Source organism: Acipenser ruthenus, chromosome 20 (assembly GCF_902713425.1).
Source record: "Acipenser ruthenus chromosome 20, fAciRut3.2 maternal haplotype, whole genome shotgun sequence".
Classification (NCBI taxonomy): Eukaryota; Metazoa; Chordata; class Actinopteri; order Acipenseriformes; family Acipenseridae; genus Acipenser; species Acipenser ruthenus.
The window spans coordinates 29895868-29914725 of record NC_081208.1 but is presented as its reverse complement, the minus strand read 5'-3'; the positions used below and the strand labels follow the sequence as shown (position 1 = coordinate 29914725).

The 18858-nt window shown below is 44.7% G+C and overlaps 1 protein-coding gene across 3 annotated transcripts in view; it reads right to left on the bottom strand.

Annotated features, from left to right (window-relative positions):
• LOC117963679 (guanine nucleotide-binding protein G(o) subunit alpha) overlaps positions 1-18858 on the bottom strand; it is a 74673-nt gene that overhangs the window by 16070 nt on the left and 39745 nt on the right. For all 3 annotated transcript variants that reach the window (XM_058993885.1, XM_058993884.1, XM_058993883.1), the window contains exon 4: positions 1138-1298. In XM_058993885.1, coding sequence (XP_058849868.1) covers positions 1138-1298 — 161 coding nt within the window. The remainder of the gene's footprint in view (positions 1-1137; positions 1299-18858) is intronic.

Genomic DNA, 18858 nt, shown 5'->3' with positions numbered 1-18858 from the left:
CTGGCTTGCTCTGCTGCAGGGCTGGAGCTGCTGCTGTACAGAGGCTTGAGTGAAGAGAGCTGATGTGAAGGAACGTGCGCAAGCAAGAGGAAGCAGGCCCCTTTCAGGAACCTGATGGCCATTCCGCACACTTGGAACAAACACGTCATTGACAATATATCGCTCTGGAGTGTGGCTGTCAAGTGGAGCGTTTTTCCTGTCACTCTTTTTAAAATGCAGTCCAGCTGGCTTATAATGACTGGCCAAGGGGCCATCTAAGTTGTCACAACAGACAGGTGGTCTTCCTGTTTTGAGATTGAATATATATATATAAGAGCAAATGATCCCGGCCAGTCATTCTGCATTGGTAATAAATGGGTAACATTTGCGTGCTGTTGTATTTGTGGGACGGGACGCCTTCCTTATTATGATCTGTTTGCCTATTTATGAAGTGGAGGGTGATTACTCACTCAGGAAACATACCAAGATATTTAGTAAACTAGAGGTCTGTGTGGAGCCCCTGCGTAATTAATGTCGCCCCAGTCATTGTTACTAAACTGATGGATAAGATCTTGTGTCTTGTACGATAAACACTACTTACTGAACTGACAGTGTATGTATTCTTCAGATAATGGAACAGGCCACTGTTACTTAAGACTTTATTTTGAGCTCCGTATCCATGGTTTCGTATTCTAATGGTGTTTGAGTGGCAGTGTTGTGCACCCTTCTTTCCTGCAATCACTGTAATCACAGATACCATTTTTAGCAAAGCTTAATCCCCCTCCAGCTGTATGGCACTGTTTATCCCATAGGGCCACGCACTGTCTCTTACAAATGATCAATTGTGTCAGATCCTAAAATAACATTTTCACAGTAGCTGGAGACTGCAAGGCCAAAGCTTGGTTGCTGGAGGTGTGCAACAGCCCTCTCCTTTGGAAAATGTTTTCCAACTCTATGAACCCTTTCAGTCCTGGCGGGACATCAAGGTCCAGTCTTATCTTATGTTATCATGTGCTGCCGGGAATCACGTAGGAACCTCACGAGACTCCTAGGTCCAGTCTGAGGTAGTGTAGAAATGTATGAGATTGGTCATTTATAACCTTTCTATCCTTTCTATACCTTAACATGCCCATTCAGATTTGGGTGCTGGGTACTCACTATTTGGCCGAGTCGTTGAGCTGATATTCACGGGCTCGGTTAAAGCACTCCTGCATGCCGGAGTCTGCCCACAGTCTCATCATGGCTGAGAGGAGCTCGGGAGAGTAGGGCTCCGTGTCCTCCATCCGGCTCACCACATCACACACCATCTTGGCATCAGCCTGCAGACACGGGGGGAGAAACAGCAGCCGTCACTCCCCATGCAGTACATGCATTCCTTCATGCAGGGCTACTCAACTCACTCTGTACCAATCCATCTTACAAAATAGCATTAAGGTTAAAGCAGTTACTATTGTAAAGTGGCCCCCACTGTGCTACGGGTATTACATGTAATCAAATATGAAAATACAAGCCATTGAGAGACGGCAAGGTCTTGCCATTAAGAGGCTCAAACAGGGAGTCACGGAACTGAAGTTTCATGCATCAAGGGATCTCCTCCCAGTGTAACAGGGCGGAGGCTGGGCGTGAACCGGTGACCCCGCGCACCGCGAGCAAGCGAGCATCTTTACGACAGTGCAAGAGAGCCGGGCTGCTCTGCATCTGTGGTTTTAGAGCTTTTAACCTCATTTCATCTCACCGACAGGGGACAGGACAGAATCTGTGACGGCAGTGTATCACACAACACTGCCCGGTACACCAGCATTGTTTACTGAACCTTGTCCAAGCAAGAATTTGTTAAGACCACCGACATACCCGTCCCAAACTGCTCAGGGTTAAAAAAATGAAAACCAGAGACTCATCCCATCCCGTACTTGCACTGCAAGCTTATTCTTCTTAATACTGAGGAGTGCAGTGAAGGCAGCACAAGGAGAGAGCTGCAGTTGTTAGCAATGTTAATGAGCAGGGGGAGGGGTACAGTGCAGCAGGCAGTAAGGTTGCAGATAATGAGTGGATATGTTTCTATACATCCCTCCTTTGGGCCGTTAGCACTGCCACTCTTTAGTCCCTCCAGAGGAATGAAATCATTTTCCCATAACAAATGTTGTGGAAAATGAAGTCCAGCTAGAAAGAGAAATGAAAAATAAATCCCGCCCAGCAGACAGACAGCCGTAAAGGCAGACCACAGGCATCAGCAAGAAAAGTAATTCCCCCTAAAAAACAACTTGCTAACCCAAGACAAGCACTGCACAGTCAAGCAGCTGACCCTTACATGTGACAGCATCCTCATTTGTTCTTTTAATGATCGAATGACAAATAAATGCGCAATTGGACTGTAAGCGATCAATTACATGGTATAATTACAATAACACATCTAATTAGCATTTCAACTACAATTACATTGTAATTGCAATTAATTAGGAATTGCACGATTCCATTTTTAGTCCAGGACTCACTGGAGCCCAGCACAAGGGCGCTCTGCGCTCACAGCTCTGCTATTTAAAGAACGCACATGGTAATTGGGGCTTCATTAACCGAGATAGCAGTGAGCCATGTTTAGATATAATGAGATTAGAGCCTTAGAATAGTAAAACAGGTCAATGACTAGTGAGACAGACAGTACTGCACTGTTTATAGGTGGTCATGAAAACCAGCGTACTTCGTGTAAGTTTAAAGTAGGCTTTACGAGTTAGCAATGCATCTGCAGCTTCAGGCTGTATCTCACCACAGCAATCTGTCACACTGCAAGCCTTTTTGTGGTGTGTACAGTGAGACCTTAATAAAAAATAAAAATAATAATCAAGAATGAAATGTATGTTTTGAAGCGCATGTGTCATTAAGCAGCTACATCTTAAAGGGCAAGAGAGGAAATCCTGTGTCTCCTGTGCATCATGGTCCCTGCTTCACACATTAGACCAGGGAGAGTACGCACTGCACTTCAAGCAGGGAGTAACTGACTCATAGATCTACTCACTGATGATAAGAGAGGTCCTCCTAATTAACGACTATTTAAACTTCTATACCTTTTCATAGCAATTATTATAATACGTAGAAAAACTATAGGGTTGTGAGGCAGCCTATTGGTTAGAGCTGGTATCTGAGCTTAAGGTAAGACCTCAGTGTGCATAACATTAATTCCTAGTATTACCTTGCCTATTTATGTACCATGCTTTATATATCGTTCACCATGACTTACCACACCTCTGTGATTCAGCATGCTTTCACTAACCAAACCATCTATAAGAAACCATGTCTTTAATTAATGATGTCATACATTTCAGCAAGAAAAGCCTGCAATGTTCGAATAAACAGTTCCTAAAGGCACTGGCAACCCTGGAGAAATTCTTCATTCTGAGCATTACATTAAAGCATAAAAGTATTTAGCTTTATTTCTGATGTGAAACTCCACCTAAAACATGAAAGCCGACACACACCGCACATGCACACTTAGCATTCATTCATTACGGAGCTCAAGAGCAATTAGCGCCTTGGCAACAGCTTGCATTTCCTCCCCAGGACGTGCCTCCAACTGGGCCTGACCTTAAAACATTGCCCTGCCTCAGCAGGTAGGATATGGAGAGGCTCTCAACCCCCGAGCTTTGCCATTCAGGTCAGCCGCCACACATTTCCCTGTCCCTGCACACCTCTGACAGACTGGGGGCGCCGTCCCGCAGGAAAATCATTTAATGAATATCACATTGCTGTTTCTTCTGTGTTTCACACAGGACAGAAATACCCCATGGAGCCCTCCCGGGACTGCAGAAGAACAGCACGCTTCTGAAACAGGGAGACAGAGCAGGTCTCTCTCCCGGAACAGCCAATAGCAGCCCTTCGAAAGAACAGCCTGCGTTTCACCACCTTCGAACGACTGTGCCAGTTACCTAGTGGGGGTGTCAAACAGTGTAAAAATAGAACAACCCTGGCCATATGGTGTGCTGCAGATGATGCTGTATTGCAATACATGTTTCTAATGCTGCATTATCAGAACTGGTTCATCCATAACTTCTAAACACTTATTACAAGTTGACTGCATTGTAATCTCAGGAAGTGGCCAAATAAATGTGGGACTTAAGTGTCAAATCTGTGGCAATGCTCTCACATTTCTTTTAGCTTTTCCACTCTCTTTAGGCTGGCAGTTGGATTGTGCAGCTCTTTGATATGTACCTGTTATATGTTGATGACGATGACGACTTCAGACTCTTCCCACTGAACTTTAGCCTTTATGAAAGCGCTTTGTTTTCTAATGAGAATGACCTTATTTATTTTAAAGACTAAGCTGTGCTACTTGGGCAGTGCAACAGAGACAATCCAAGGCTTCTTTTGAAAAATATGAAGCACCTCGTTGAACATCTTGCCTTTTGGTATTTACCGGTTCAAAAGCAAGAGCGAATGTGACCTTTTAGATTTGAATTAAAACGGTATTATTCATAATTCATGTTGTAGCCATAAAGTGAATACATTATCAGTCAGCCATCTTGAGATTTCAGTAATTTAGCTAGACAGCTGACCTGGATGGGCGGGGTGAAAGACCCAGTCAGGAGACTGAACTGATTGGCCGGGGAGACTGGAGGCAGAGCTCCATCACCTAGGTGACAAGCAGGAGGACCAATGCGCTGTTAGGAAGAGCAGCATGCAGGCTGGCTGACATCGAATCAGAAAACGGCTGAGCTAGGTGCTCGCGAGGTAGAACAGGCCCCAGGGAGATTAGTTCAAAGGTTTACCTGCTTCCATTTCACAACAACCCAAACAAGAGGTGCCTGTCTGTCTGTCACCCACCCCCTGAGAAAAATATACTCGGTTCACTTCCAGGGCAGAGAGGCAAAATTCTGAAAATGGTATGTGTGGAAGAATCTTCTCAAAAGTCCAAAGGAACGGAGCATGCCTCTGAATCAAGGGCAATGGGGAGCCGAAGGACAGAGCCCTACAGAACCATTCAATGCTGCTGAACTTCCATCTTAAATATGAAGACAGAAGTCTAGCAACCTGACGATTCAGGCAGAGGATCCACTGAAACACATCTTGAAGCCTGAAAAGCCATGAGTTTCAATTGGGTATGTGCAAAGCTCAGGCCACTTTTTCATGACCAGTGGCTTGAAACCTGGTTCCAAGAGACAGGCAGACCTAGTTTGAGGCAACTTTGCTGTATCAAACCCGTGCAGTATGCCGTGCAGTGCCCTGAAACCTAGTCTCCTGAAACCAAGTTCCAAGCCACAAAGTGACTTTGTGTTTTTTAATTTTTTTAAGTCTTTTTATCTTAGTTTTTAATTCCAAATATATATATATATATATATATATATATATATATATATATATATATATATATATATATATATATATATATATATTGTTTTACAAACTAACTTTTTTTATCTTAGTTTTTAAATTTTACAATTAAAACCACATTTGTCTTTTTTTTTCTATTTTTTTTTTTTTTCTAATTTATTTTAATTAATAGTTTAATTGTTCTTTCTGTGCATGTGTGTGTGTGTGAAGTGCTTTGGGATCCTTGTGATAAAATGCATTCTAGAAATGTATATTGTATTGTACTGTGTGCAGAAATGCAAAACATGTTGAATCTCACAGTAATTTTGGCTGAAGTGTGATGGCTCAATGATAAAATATCAATATAATGTAACTCATTGATTTGATTAGCCTATATCCCAGCGGGATAATCCCTAACTGGATTTTATTCTTTTTTCTGGCACTGGGGCACACCCTGGATTGCATCATCCACCGATCCGTGGTTACCCCCCAAAAAAGGGGGTTTCTTAAATCCAGTGCTGTAAAACGATCCAGGAGGCTGACATTATAGGTGGCTCAAATCAGCCCCCATTTTGGCATCTTTTTCAGTGTGCCTCTAGAGGTTTCTCCAGTTTTCTTTGAGCTTCTTTACATAGTTGGGGGAATACAGCTCTGCAGATCTGGCCCCAGTCCAGCCAGATCGACACAGACAGACGCTCTCTCCACAGCCCTGTATCAAGCTGCACTAGATGATACTGTAAATAACATTTTACTGTCTGCAACATAGTTACCGTCAGCTCCAAAAAGCTGGTCTCACTGGGAATGCAGCCGTTATTAAATTGGAAGCCATCCAGAAATCAATATACCACTAGAGTATACATCCCCTGCTGCCACACCCGACCCAGAGTATACATCCCCTGCTGCCACACCCGACCCAGAGTATACATCCCCTGCTGCCACACCCGACCCAGAGTATACATCCCCTGCTGCCACACCCGACGCAGAGTATACATCCCCTGCTGCCACACCCGACCCAGAGTATACATCCCCTGCTGCCACACCCAGCCCAGAGTATACATCCCCTGCTGCCACACCCGACCCAGAGTATACATCCCCTGCTGCCACACCCAGCCCAGAGTATACATCCCCTGCTGCCACACCCGACGCAGAGTATACATCCCCTGCTGCCACACCCGACCCAGAGTATACATCCCCTGCTGCCACACCCAGCCCAGAGTATACATCCCCTGCTGCCACACCCAGCCCAGAGTATACATCCCCTGCTGCCACACCCGACGCAGAGTATACATCCCCTGCTGCCACACCCGACCCAGAGTATACATCCCCTGCTGCCACACCCGACGCAGAGTATACATCCCCTGCTGCCACACCCAGCCCAGAGTATACATCCCCTGCTGCCACACCCAGCCCAGAGTATACATCCCCTGCTGCCACACCCGACGCAGAGTATACATCCCCTGCTGCCACACCCAGCCCAGAGTATACATCCCCTGCTGCCACACCCAGCCCAGAGTATACATCCCCTGCTGCCACACCCAGCCCAGAGTATACATCCCCTGCTGCCACACCCGACGCAGAGTGTACATCCCCTGTTGCCACACCCGACCCAGAGTATACATCCCCTGCTGCCACACCCGACGCAGAGTATACATCCCCTGCTGCCACACCCAGCCCAGAGTATACATCCCCTGCTGCCACACCCGACGCAGAGTATACATCCCCTGCTGCCACACCCAGCCCAGAGTATACATCCCCTGCTGTCACACCCGACCCAGAGTATACATCACCTGCTGTCACACCCGACCCAGAGTATACATCCCTTGCTGCCACACCCAGCCCAGAGTATACATCCCCTGCTGCCACACCCGACCCAGAGTATACATCCCCTGCTGCCACACCCGACGCAGAGTATACATCCCCTGCTGTCACACCCGACCCAGAGTATACATCCCCTGCTGCCACACCCAGCCCAGAGTATACATCCCCTGCTGCCACACCCAGCCCAGAGTATACATCCCCTGCTGCCACACCCGATGCAGAGTATACATCCCCTGCTGCCACACCCGACCCAGAGAAAGGGAATGCTTGTCTTGTGCTTGTCATCGGCAATGCTGTTTGTATTAAACAGCAGTGTGGAGTAGTAGTTAGGGCTTGAATCCCAGCTGGGGGACACTGCTGCTGTACCCTTGAGCAAGGTACTTTACCTAGATTGCTCCAGTAAAAACCCAACTGTATAAATGGGTAAAAATAATAATAATGTGATATCTGTATAATAATATAATATCTTGTAACAATTGTAAGTCGCCCTGGATAAGGGCATCTGCTAAGAAAATAATAATAATTAAGTGCTTGCATGCCCTATTTTCAATATCCTTTATAATAAAAATTAAAAACAAAAAGTTTACTATTAGTACTGTTGTTAGCATATTTATAGCATACTGCCTTGGACTTGTAAATCATTTTAGTATACCATACTAAATTTTCATACAAGAAAACAACCTAAAAAGTGAAGTACCAAAAGAAATAAAGAGTTTTAAAAGCCCGCCTCATATGTATAGGCGTTAAGGGAGAACACATTAACAAAAGGCCTACAGTTCCAGTTCCACAGCTGACCAACTGAATTGCCAGCAGTGTGTATTTCAATCCAGTCTCCCCAGGACATTTTGGCAGATCTATAAACTTGATTGTCCTAATGAAGTGTTGGCAATATTAATCAATCTCATTCCGTTTTTTTTTGTTTTGTTTAAAGGAGCATGGGCGATACAGATTCCTTTGGGCTTTCAAATGCCGTCTCCTGCTGTGCAGTTCTGAGAGTGGACACTTGAAGGCAGCATTTGCAACACACTGAAAGGGGTTTCCTGTCATCAGCTGCTGAGACAGACTGCCTGAGTGCTGCACCCCTTTCCAGTCCTCCTGCAAGACTGATGCTTTTCCATTCAGCACACGCATATGGGAATGAACCCTGCTTTAAACACTGCTCTGCCTGTTCTCTCTGCGATATAGACCAGCAGAACGGTGCTGACTGACACCTTGCAGAGAAAAATAAAAATGAATCGATATCTCTGTATAACATCCAAACAAACAATACCAAACCTACCTTGCAAGAGTTCATTTAACACGACAAGAAGGATAAACTGTGCAAAAAAGAGCGGGCCAATTCCGTTGTAGGCTCAACAGTCGTATTATTTCAAATATTAATTAATATTATTATTGTTTATTAAACATTTCTCTACAGGGTACGAATGTTTTCAGGTGCATCCCAGGGCTGGTAGACAGGTGATGCTTTTGCACAGTTCAGTTTTAAACCTGGTATACAACGCATCTTTATTTTTTGGTGAGTGTGCCGTGCTCCCTTGTTGCAGAGCTTTCAAGACCACACACCCCTGCTACAACCTCCAGCGCCTTTTCATATTATACACATGCAACCGAGCTGCTTCTCAGTCATCAATGGGTTCTCCTCCTCGCCCTTCCCCCCTTCCGCTCCTCCCGCATCACATGACTGCCTGAGCTAGTTGCCATAGCAACCAGGACCCTTCTTGCGATACAGCCTGAACCACACAGGGTGTTTCTTCAGTGCTTCAGTCATTAAATTATTGATTTTATAAAATATTTACTGCCCCCCCCCCTTACTTAACGCTCCACTTGTTTTCTAAACCACAAAGATTATCACAGTTTGCAGAGCAGTTAGGTCTTTTAAAATAGGAATTTGCTTTTATAATGGGAGGGATAACAACTTCAATGCATTCCTTTAGTCCTCTTTAAGAGCCTGCAATTCCACAGTAGAGCAGAACCTTTAGATACGTGAGGCCCACACAGCACAGCCTCTTCAGTGCTTCAGCTTTCGAATACTTAGTAAAATGAACAATGGAGGGGCTCTACGGGTATAACAGGAACAGCAGTGACAAAAATAAAAGAATCAGCTCCTCCCTGAACTGAATACAAATGGGTTAAACCTAAACCTGAAGGCAACTCTGCTACCCCTTATAAATGATTTATTCAGATATGGGCCAGAAAACAGCCCTTATATAACTCCACAGCCATATACTATGTTATTGATGTACAGGCTGTCCTGTAAATCTGACCTCTTAGGCATAAGGTGATGTTTGTTATCTCTTTTCAGGTGTGAAATGTCTTTAAGCAAAGTCATTTTGAAGTGTGGTGGATATAGTCAGCAGGGTGTGGTCTGCACAATTTAACACAGAGCTTCCCACTCTGCAGAATATATGCCTCTGCCTTCATTTCCACTGTTTTATTTTAGAATAACATAGAGCCAGGAATACTTTCAGCACTCACCGGCAGGTTGTAACATCCAAATTTTAGGGTTCTGGTGTCTGCCTGCCTGCCTGCCACACACTACATGGTGAACATGATGTCTCAATAAATCTTCCACCAGACATTACAGAATGTAAACTGATTTTATACAAGTTTTATAGTATAAGTGTATGTTTGTTTGTCTGTTAGTTTGTTTGTTAGGCCAGGCAGCTGAATCCACACAAAGCTCTGAAGTGTACCATCATTTCCATCAATTCTGCCACATCATATTCCTCTGATTTGCAACACAAGCAGCACTTTGCAGTTTTAAAACGTTTTAGCTTGAGGGTTCACAACAAGGTTTTAACACAAACTAATAATCCTGTTTTCGTTTTACGATACCGTACTTAGTTTGCCTTATTATGATTCAATGGTTATCAGCAAACTGTATGTAAAACATGGTCTGCTGTATCAGAGTACATCCCCTGCAGGCACAATGGGGGGTTCAGCCCAGGGCAGTCACTGCAGACAGGGGGTGTTCAATACAGGATTTCAATGGGTTCATCTTGCTAACAGTTTCTCTACAGATAATGTATTCTGTAAAAAATACAATACAGCTACTCGTGTTTGGGTCTTCATTGTAGGTGTGAGTTTACAACAGCTACAGCTGTTCCACTGTGGCAGGCAGGCCACTGTGATCTGAATTGATCGCTGTAATTATTATTATTATTATTATTATTTGTTTATTTAGCAGACGCCTTTATCCAAGGCGACTTACAGAGACTAGGGTGTGTGAACTATGCATTAGCTGCAGAGTCACTTACAACTATGTCTCACCCGAAAGACGGAGCACAAGGAGGTTAAGTGACTTGCTCAGGGTCACACAATGAGTCAGTGGCTGAGGTGGGATTTGAACCGGGAACCATGGTGGCATTCTGCAGCACATTTTCTTGCAGCAAATTGGCACAAAGAGCCATACAAAGGCGCGTAATGCACCTGCATTTAAATGCATTTCACACAATATCGAGCTAGTACACAGCGGGCCCGATTTTCTAACTGTTTGCTCCATTTAAAGTAAAAACACACAAACAAGACAAATTAAAATATCACAGTAATGGAATTCTCCAGAATGAAATGGGGTGTGAATAGGAATCCTGTACTTGCATTGATAACATCCAGATGAATTGTTTCGCAAAAAGCATTCATTTAACAGTGATTATTATTTCAGTCCCTCATAAAAGTCAAAGCAATGTTGCAGTTTTTTCTCTGCTTTTTCCACGGTTATACTATCCATTTCCAATAGTTTACCATGGCTTACCATGCATATGCTTTACCCCACATGGATAAGGGGTAAGCAAAAGCCAAAGGTTCATCTGCATTATTAATGCATTTTTGGTATCGGATTTCCTGTGTCAATCTTTTCTTGCATCTCTTTCCCCTCCATGGTTCTGGACTGTGCACTGGGGTTGTCAGGCTTAGATCTGCACCATGCTGTGTTCAGGGTCCCTGTAGATCCAGTGTTATTCAGATTGGAGCTGTGGGTTAGTATTCAGTCCACCCCCGTCCTCACCCCCACTGCTGGCTTGCACACGGCCTGCTGGCTTGTTTTAAGTAGTTTTTGTCACTCAGTTCGCCAGGATTGTCAGGCTCTGACTCCTACACAATGCCTAACTGAAAAAACTTCATACTGTGGTCTAACACCAAACTGATTGACCGATGAATTCTGATTGACTGATGAAGCATTTAAATTTTGGTAAAATATAGAAAAAAAGTGGATTTATTTATTATTTGCATTATTTTTCTTTTTTTAACTAACAAGTATGACTACATGACCCTAACTTTAATCGATATTAAAAAGCATAATTCCGCAGCACATCCCAAAGTAAAGATATAACAAAACACACTTGGAAAACATTCCGCCTGGAACATGAAAACTACAGCACATCCCAAAGTAAAGATATAACAAAACACACTTGGAAAACATTCTGCCTGGAACATGAAAACTACAGCACATCCCAAAGTAAAGATATAACAAAACACACTTGGAAAACATTCTGCCTGGAACATGAAAACTACAGCACATCCCAAAGTAAAGATATAACAAAACACACTTGGAAAACATTCTGCCTGGAACATGAAAACTACAGCACATCCCAAAGTAAAGATATAACAAAACACACTTGGAAAACATTCTGCCTGGAACATGAAAACTACAGCACATCCCAAAGTAAAGATATAACAAAACACACTTGGAAAACATTCTGCCTGGAACATGAAAACTACAGCACATCCCAAAGTAAAGATATAACAAAACACACTTGGAAAACATTCTGCCTGGAACATGAAAACTACAGCACATCCCAAAGTAAAGATATAACAAAACACACTTGGAAAACATTCTGCCTGGAACATGAAAACTACAGCACATCCCAAAGTAAAGATATAACAAAACACACTTGGAAAACATTCTGCCTGGAACATGAAAACTACAGCACATCCCAAAGTAAAGATATAACAAAACACACTTGGAAAACATTCTGCCTGGAACATGAAAACTACAGCACATCCCAAAGTAAAGATATAACAAAACACACTTGGAAAACATTCTGCCTGGAACATGAAAACTACAGCACATCCCAAAGTAAAGATATAACAAAACACACTTGGAAAACATTCTGCCTGGAACATGAAAACTACAGCACATCCCAAAGTAAAGATATAACAAAACACACTTGGAAAACATTCTGCCTGGAACATGAAAACTACAGCACATCCCAAAGTAAAGATATAACAAAACACACTTGGAAAACATTCTGCCTGGAACATGAAAACTACAGCACATCCCAAAGTAAAGATATAACAAAACACACTTGGAAAACATTCTGCCTGGAACATGAAAACTACAGCACATCCCAAAGTAAAGATATAACAAAACACACTTGGAAAACATTCTGCCTGGAACATGAAAACTACAGCACATCCCAAAGTAAAGATATAACAAAACACACTTGGAAAACATTCTGCCTGGAACATGAAAACTACAGCACATCCAATGAATGTATTCATATGCAGGCTGTGCTCCTTGTAAGGAATTGCCTTTAAGAAGCGTTTATCACAGGTATGAGATAAACCCATTCATTAATGTGGTGACTGTCAGCTTACGGCTCAAAGGGAACATTCGCTTCCGATTGGCTTCATATATCTACCTAAGAAACTTCATCTTTCTATCTATCTATCTATATAGAGATTACAAATCAGCATATGCCTATACTCTAATTTACACCAAAACTTCCATTTTATATCCAGTGAGGCAGGAAATTTATAAAAGCAGGGCACTTGAGATCCTGTATTCATTAGGTATCTCCTAAACCTTATTTTTAGAAACCTCCAGACTATACATCTCTTCTGGTTTGTTTATTATATTTCCCCACCTGTTAATAGGTGTCATTAGATTGCCAGAGCACTGCTTTCAAACTGCTGAACGCCTGCCAAAGAGGAAGGAGGGCCACAGCGCAGGCACATCACTGCCTGGAAACCAACCCATCAGTGGCACTGACTGTACTGTATTCAAATCCACACGCTATCTCTCTGCCTCTCCACAATCAGCTTGGTATTAGCGCGCACAGGAGGCCCTGTTTGAAAAGATTGTTTTTCTGTTTAGCGGCAGGCGGCCCGACTGGGTGTTGAATTTCCTAGGGAAGTTTCGCCTCCCTGAGAAAACGGCTCTGGGGGTTTACCGGGAGCCAATAAGCAAGCAAATCAAATTAAAACTGGTATAGAATAACAAACAATATCAGCATCGCCGCAAAACACGACCCGAAAATTCTGAATATTTAAACTAGGCTTTGTTTAGCTGGTTATGTACAAGTAATGCAATTACAGGTTTCGACATGGCACTGTGCTATTAAACACAGAAAGGGACGTGGCCACTAACTAGCAGGGGCTGGGCCAGGAGTGCAGAAGTGCGTTTGCAGGAGTCACTGAACAATGTGACTCGCCTGAAACCTTGGCCGTGTGTCTGGTATCTGGGCTGTGTAAGAGGAGGGGATTCTTACAGTTAAGTCAGGTCTTGTTCACTGTCTTCTTGTGCTTTAAACAGTAGATTTCCACCCAGCAATAGTTTAAACCAGGACAGTACCTGGATATTGTATTATTTGCAAAACAAAACCTAGCTCGTACCCGAGCCTAAACTAAACAGTTGTAGTTTCCCTAAAATAAATACTGGACAGCGAGGCTGCTTACAGGTGGCAAAACACATAACACCCCACTTGCACTTTCAACCCAAACTTAATCAAAATAGAAACAATACCTTCTGGTTCACAGAGTCTCAGTGAGGCCTTAGCCTAAGCACAGGCAATACAATCAGGGTTTCCCTTGCTTTTACCCAGGAGATCAGACCCAGGTGCTTCACCTGCCTCTTGGTACAGTGCATGCTGGTAAATGTAGTCCTGGTCTTTAAGTAGGTGCCCAGGACTACATTTCCCTCTACCTCCAGTTAAAGGGGAGAAGTACCATCCTGGAATCTTTCACTAATGTATCTCTCCTCTCAATTTACCACAGATGGATTGTATGTTGGCTATGGTCTGAAAAAACACCTTTGTTGCATTTTATCCGGCATACCTGACAAGCAAGCTTTTCAGACGTTTCTCCTTTTTATTTTTTGGCAAATAAAAGAAAGAAACAAGAAATGACCTGGATAGCATTTACTGCATTTGCTATTTTTGGTTCTGAACCCTCCCCTCTCAACCATGACCACCAAAAAACACAGTTTCTATAACAACCCAAACCCAAACCCAAAATGCAACTTCCTCCCAGGTCCTTTGTATTTGTTTCAAAGAGCAGACACATCCCTTCTCCTTCAGTGTAATGTAAGCTGTCAGGTATCTGCAGCCCCTAATCAGGACCAGAAAAGAAAAGAAGGCAAGACGCTGCGGAGCTATTTCTGTGGACTCATCCACTCTGGAATTGTTCGCATCAATAATAAGAAACTAGGACTACAGCGTTGAAAAGCCTTGAGTCTATTCACATGAGCTTCGCTGTCAATCACGATTCAAGACCCTACCCACCCCCAACATTCCTCACAGAATCAGTTATTTCTGTTGCTCTCTCTCTCTCTCTCTCTCTCTCTCTCTCTCTCTCTCTCTCTCTCTCCCTCCCTCTCTGTCTGGACAGACTGACTATACTGTTCTCAGGTACAAAGTGCAATAACAATTAAGGAAAAGAGCAGGAAAAAATAAAGAAAGAAATGAAATCACTTGGGTGCAAATGTTCTGCTCCCAGAGACTCCAAACATCTTAGGAGCTTTGTCTCTATGGCAACTGCTTGTCTCCCAGCAGCAGAGGGCCATGAGAAGACAGCTTTTGGAAAAGGAATGAAAACACAGGCCGGGGAGGGGAATGAAGTTGGGAATCAAGAGGCTTGGGCCAATCAGACCATAATAATAATAAGAATGTGTCGTCATCGGAATCAAAACAGAACGTGTTTAATATTCTGCAAGGAACTGCAAATCCAGAGGAGAGGTTTAAACAGCGACGACAAAAACAAACAAACAAGAAAACTGCTCTGGGGGGAGCCAAAAAGTCAATGGCTGGAACTGCAGTTCTATATTTCTGCAGTGCTACAGGCTCTATATAAACAAGATAAGATTTTTCAGATAAGACAGAAGACCTTTCCTGGAAACTACCCGGTTCAATCCAGAAAAGGGGTATTCCTACAACCCCCTTCTTTCTGCCCACAGAGCAGAATGGTACATGTACCGTCCACATTGCCTCAAGCCTGGCCTGTAGCCGGTACCCTTGCTCTAGGTTGGTGAGGGGGGAGCACTTTATTCTACAATGTCTTGATCTTGCTGTATGCTGGTTTTGAGACAGATTTAAACCAAGTGAAAGGTGAGGGCTAAGCCACTGTAATACCTGGCATCTTCACGCAAATTCACACACACACACAAGAACATGCTTATTCAGGGTTTTACAGTGTTTTGGTCTTTCCAGTTTTGTTTTTCGGGTAGTTCCCTGCTCCTCTCTAATTGGCCAGATCTCAATGCTGCAGGCAGGCTGACACGCCTCCTAATGAAAGCTGCTGGGCTCCTGAAGAGGCTGAGACGCTCCTGCAGACAGACCCTCCCAGGGGGCTAATCTTCAGGCAGGGCTCAGCAGATCAGCGGCTTGGGTACTGTCGCTTCACTTCCGGGCTTGGGTTCTGCCGCTTCACTTCCAGGTTTGGGCACTGCCGCTTCACTTCCAGGCTTGGGTACTGCCGCTTCACTTCCAGGCTTGGGTACTGCCACTTCACTTCCAGGCTTGGGTACTGTCGCTTCACTTCCGGGCTTGGGTTCTGCCGCTTCACTTCCAGGTTTGGGCACTGCCGCTTCACTTCCAGGCTTGGGTACTGCCGCTTCACTTCCAGGTTTGGGTACTGCCACTTCACTTCCAGGCTTGGGTACTGCCGCTTCACTTCCAGGCTTGGGTTCTGTCGCTTCACTTCCGGGCTTGGGTTCTGCCGCTTCACTTCCAGGCTTGGGTTCTGTCGCTTCACTTCCGGGCTTGGGTACTGTCGCTTCACTTCCAGGCTTGGGTACTGCCGCTTCACTTCCGGGCTTGGGTACTGTCGCTTCACTTCCAGGCTTGGGTACTGCCGCTTCACTTCCAGGCTTGGGTTCTGCCGCTTCACTTCCAGGCTTGGGTACTGTCGCTTCACTTCCAGGTTTGGGCACTGCCGCTTCACTTCCAGGCTTGGGTACTGCCGCTTCACTTCCAGGCTTGGGTACTGCCGCTTCACTTCCAGGCTTGGGTACTGCCGCTTCACTTCCAGGCTTGGGTACTGCCGCTTCACTTCCAGGCTTGGGTTCTGCCGCTTCACTTCCGGGCTTGGGTACTGCCGCTTCACTTCCAGGCTTGGGTACTGCCGCTTCACTTCCAGGCTTGGGTTCTGCCGCTTCACTTCCGGGCTTGGGTTCTGCCGCTTCACTTCCGGGCTTGGGTACTGCCGCTTCACTTCCAGGTTTGGGTACTGCCGCTTCACTTCCAGGTTTGGGTACTGCCACTTCACTTCCAGGCTTGGGTTCTGCCACTTCACTTCCAGGCTTGGGTTCTGCCGCTTCACTTCCGGGCTTGGGTACTGCCGCTTCACTTCCAGGCTTGGGTTCTGCCGCTTCACTTCCGGGCTTGGGTTCTGCCGCTTCACTTCCGGGCTTGGGTACTGCCGCTTCACTTCCAGGTTTGGGTACTGCCGCTTCACTTCCAGGTTTGGGTACTGCCACTTCACTTCCAGGCTTGGGTTCTGCCACTTCACTTCCAGGCTTGGGTTCTGCCGCTTCACTTCCGGGCTTGGGTTCTGCCGCTTCACTTCCGGGCTTGGGTACTGCCGCTTCACTTCCAGGTTTGGGTACTGCCGCTTCACTTCCAGGTTTGGGTACTGCCACTTCACTTCCAGGCTTGGGTACTGCCGCTTCACTTCCAGGCTTGGGTTCTGCCACTTCACTTCCAGGCTTGGGTTCTGCCGCTTCACTTCCGGGCTTGGGTACTGCCGCTTCACTTCCAGGTTTGGGTACTGCCGCTTCACTTCCAGGTTTGGGTACTGCCACTTCACTTCCAGGCTTGGGTTCTGCCACTTCACTTCCAGGCTTGGGTTCTGCCGCTTCACTTCCAGGCTTGGGTACTGCCGCTTCACTTCCAGGCTTGGGTACTGCCGCTTCACTTCCACTACATCCTCGAAGAGCCTACATTTGCCATTTCTTCAAATAAGATATTTTCTTCTTTTAATTCCCCCAGTGCACTCCCTCTACCAGCCAACCAGAACAAAGCAGGTCAGGGCTAAAAATACACAGACCCCCCCCCCCTCCTCTCCTCATTCACCACAGAACAATCTCCAGCTCAGCCTAATGCATATGGATGAAGTGCTAAAACACACACAACACACTGCCTGGCAGCGGTGCCATTTAGTTTATTGTGTTTGAACTGCATAATTATAGACGTGCTGTACTGTACCGCAGTGCGTGGAATGAAAATAAATTCAATTTGTCAGCATTAGCCGATTACTAATTTGGTTCAGTATGCTGACGCAGCATTAAGCATCTGATTGTTTGTTTTCAGTGGCACCGAACATCCTGGATATCAGCTTTGTGTGAAGGAAGATGCCACCACAGCCCATCAGGCACACCCTGGCAATGGAACTCAAGCAGTGCTCAAAGCGCTTTCACCTGGCTTCAAATAAACATTCCCATATTAAGAACGGAATAAAAAATGCTTACTCCTTTAATAATTGAAGCTCCATATACCATGGGGCGTAACTGACAGGTATTTAATTACATTTTCAAATGAGGTTTTTCCTTTAACCCAAGAACGAATCATTATTTTAAAGGCCACGTAATAAAATGAGCAATGGCTTTTTATTTTACTGCTTTTCATCGATCATTTTTTGCCTGACATTTTTAAATGATGTGTTGAAATTACCCAGGTAGGTATTTTTAAATTACCCTGGCATTTTTCAGAATATAGATATAGATTAAAAATATATATGAATCAATTAATTTACATAGTGTTTATGTAAATATATCATATATATTTCAGTATATTTTGTAAAGTAAGATATTTGCACCTATACAGTAGACCGTTTTCTCCTTGTTAATGTCCTGTATCATATTCATTAAGAAATAATGAGTGCAGCGCAAACCGCAGCAAAAGTGCCTTTCACTGTAACTCTGGCAACAGCTGAAGCACTTGAGCTCCATTCCCCTCTCTCTTTCTCTTATTTCTCATTGGAGGTTGCCGTGAAATTGCTTGTGGTCTGCCAGCCGTGTAGCTCTTACTGGACACTAATCCACTTCCAAAAACCACCGCAACTGGCACCGACCCGCTCCTAATTCTTTGGCCACAGTTAATACAGCCCAGGGGGGGCCTTAGGGAGGCGTTCCCCCGCCCCCCCCCCCCCAGTTTTGATCTAGTGCCCCCCCAGTTCAGATCCCAGATTGAGATAAAAACAAATCTAGAACAAATCATTAATCAAAGTATAGTTAAACACAATTATCTAACTATACTATATGTTCTTTCTGGAAAATTTCCCATGGTTGGATATTTTTACAAATTATAACCAGTAATAACCCCCCCCCTCCATTAGCCACCCCGTTCGCAGGGTCCCCCTTTTCTCGCAGTATGTGACGTTATCTAATTTGAGAATTTCGAGGGTCATACTGTGGCGTGAATTATTTTACTCGGGTGACCGTTTCCATAATGTGCGCCCCCAAAACAATTTGGTGCCCCCCCTCTGCCACCGGCCCAGGTACAGACAGAGACCATGGTCCTTATGCTGCCATGCAGTGGCACTCAGAGGACA